Source organism: Papio anubis, chromosome 7 (assembly GCF_008728515.1).
Source record: "Papio anubis isolate 15944 chromosome 7, Panubis1.0, whole genome shotgun sequence".
Classification (NCBI taxonomy): Eukaryota; Metazoa; Chordata; class Mammalia; order Primates; family Cercopithecidae; genus Papio; species Papio anubis.
The window spans coordinates 84,402,184-84,405,208 of record NC_044982.1 but is presented as its reverse complement, the minus strand read 5'-3'; the positions used below and the strand labels follow the sequence as shown (position 1 = coordinate 84,405,208).

Below are 3,025 nucleotides of genomic sequence, written 5' to 3'. Positions count from 1 at the left end.
CACTTACCAGTTGGGTTCAACTCCTTTATAACCTCTGGTTGCAGCTTAGCCTTAAAGACCATTCAAAAAACAATCTAGACAATTAAGAGTCCAAATAAAATAAGGCTTTTCTTATTGCCACTTTAAACCTCATATGCACTATGCCCACCAAATATGAAGAATCTTTTTCTTAGGAGGTGGCATGAAGTGGGTACTGTGGGACTGTACTGTGGCCACAAGGTGGCAGTGGCTCAGTTTACTCTCATTCTACAACTGCCTTTAATTTCAAAAGCATGAAAATTACTAGAGGACTTGCATTTGATTGGTTGAGAAGCCAACAGAAAGGCTCTTTCCTGCATTCGAGAATATGAACTAAGATACAGAAGCAGCTCCTCTGAGAAAAGAAGGTTGAAATTATCGTAATTTGTCTCTAGGCTGAGATACCAGCATGGAGAAAATGTTGGAGTGTGCATTCATAGTCTTGTGGCTTCAGCTTGGCTGTAAGTTGGAGGTTAAGAAATGAGAACCATTCATGAAAAGCTGAGGAGGAGAGATGAAGATTTAATCTCAGCTCATTCAGTTTTCCTGTGGGAAGTTTTCAAAGCTGCTAAACTAAAAGCTTTGTATAATTTCTGATTTTGTTTTCCTGAACAGGGTTGAGTGGAGAAGACCAGGTGATGCAGAGTCCTGAGGCCCTGAGCCTCCAGGAGGGAGAGAGTAGCAGTCTCAACTGCAGTTACACAGTCAGCGGCTTAAGAGGGCTGTTCTGGTATAGGCAAGATCCTGGGAAAGGCCCTGAATTCCTCTTCAGCCTGTATTCAGCTGGGGAAGAAAAGGAGAAAGAAAGGCTAAAAGCCACATTAACGAAGAAGGAGAGCTTTCTGCACATCACAGGCCCAAAACCTGAAGACTCAGCCACTTATCTCTGTGCTGTGCAAGCACAGTGTTCCCCAGGCACCTGCAACTTGTATCAAAACCCTGCAGCTGGGGATCTGGAATGATGGCAGAGGCATCTCTGCTGCTCTTCCTCCTGAAGGAGTATTTATTTAATACCCAGGACATTTTTCCAAATGGTCCTTTGGAGAATGAAGTCATGAGACAAAGCCAGAGGGCAGGGACTACTGTTCATTCTGTCCGGGCATCCTAGACAGTCCCTTGTGCATGTTCATGGGTCAGTCTACTCTTAATAACATCCCAGAACTTCCCTCATATAAATTCAGAAGCGCCAGATGTAATATGAAGAGTCCTGGATTCCAGTTGTGGACCACTTGGAAAAAGACTGCACAGGTGCATACACTCTCTGCTGAAAAAAATGTGTGTATGTGTCTGTGTTGTCTTACAATAATCTGGTCACATTAATATAAGTAAATCTTTTTCATTTTAATATAGTATTCCTGAAGCCCACGTCTCCACCAGTCACATCTCTATATTTCTCATCCCTTTGTCATCAAATTACCTGAAAGAATTGTCTGTACTCATTCTCTTAATTTCCATTCTTCAGTCTCACTCAAATCTGGCCCCTGTTAAGGTCACTCCAAGGGAAGTTCTCACTTTAACACCAGCGGTTTTGGTATTGATAAGGCTATCAGATATTTTTCAGTACTCATCTTGTCTAGGATTTTCAGCAATGTTTCCTCCCTTCTCGTTAAAATAAATGTTATTTTAATCGAAATAATACTCACATATATTTACAAAACCCAACAGCACTGTCTGACACCCCAGTCAGGTCTCCCCATTCTCAGGTGATGGTACTCACATTTATCTGAACATTTTAAAATGCTGTTTCTTTGCTTTCTTCTCTTTCTTTTTGAAATTGAGGTACAACACACAATGAGGTGAATAAAACTTTAGTTTACAGCTCAATGGAATATTACACTTCTTTGTATCTGGGTAACATCATCCAGACCTACATACTGAAATTTTCCGTTACTCCAGAAGATTCCCACCTGCCCCTTCCAATCCGACAGCCCTTCCCCAACTCCCCACCTGGAGTAACCACGATTCTGGCTTTCATCACTTGGTCTTAAACTTTGTGTGACTGGAATTGTATTGTACAGCCTATATCCTACTGTCTCAATTTCTTCTCTCAATGTCATATCTTTGAAATTCATTAATATTGCTGTATGCATAAGTTATTTTTAAGTTTATATGTAAAATTCCCCTGTATAAATATGTAATGATTTATTTTTCCATTCTTCTTGAAATAGACTTTTGAGTTTTTTAGATTGTTTACAGTTTTGTGCCATCATGGAAAAGGCTACTATAAGCATTTATTCAAATTTTATTTGGTGGACATATAAACTCACTATTCTTGGATAATTCCACTGGAATGGACTTAACTAGGCCATAAAATAGGCATATATTTAGCTTTAGTGGTTATTATCAAATGTATTTCGAAAGGTTACCAAGTTGTATGCTCTTATGAACAATGTATGGGAGTTTTAGTTACTCCTCATCTTCACCAAAAAATGATGTCAGATGTCTTTTTGTTTGTTTTTTAATTTAAGCCATTATGATGACATGCAGTGGTATCTTATAAAACTGTGGTTTTAATTTGCTTTCCCTGAAGAATAATGATGCTGAGCACCTTTTCATATGCTCATTGTCCATCTGGATATTCTTTTCTGTCTAGTACCTGTTCAAGTCATTTGCTTGTTTTATTGTTCACATGTAGGCATTCTTCATAGATTCTGGATACGAACCCCTGTCAAAACCATGTATTGTGAATTCTCTACTAATCCATTACTTCACTCCTCACTTTCATAATGATTTTCTTTGAGATACAGAAATTCCTAGCTTTGATAAAGTCCAAATAACTATTTTTTTTTCTTTATTGGTTAGTATATTTTGTGCCCTGTTGAGAAATCTTTGCCTGCTTCAAGTAATAGACACACTTTTTTCATGTAGGCCCATTTTCCACCTCAAATCAGTTTTCATGATGCTATGCAAAAGGTGTCAAGGTTCCTATTGCCCCATGACCATTTAGTGGAAAGATCTTCCTTTCCCCCATTGAATTGCAGTGGTGTTTGGGTCATAAATCAAGTGA

The 3,025-nt window shown here is 38.8% G+C and overlaps 1 gene segment (V, D, J or C); it reads left to right on the top strand.

Moving 5' to 3' along the window:
* Positions 1-267: 267 nt before the first annotated feature.
* Positions 268-2,157, top strand: LOC101011549. The segment is given in 2 exon segments: positions 268-479; positions 634-2,157. Coding segments are annotated over 2 exon segments (399 nt in total).
* Positions 2,158-3,025: the final 868 nt, after the last annotated feature.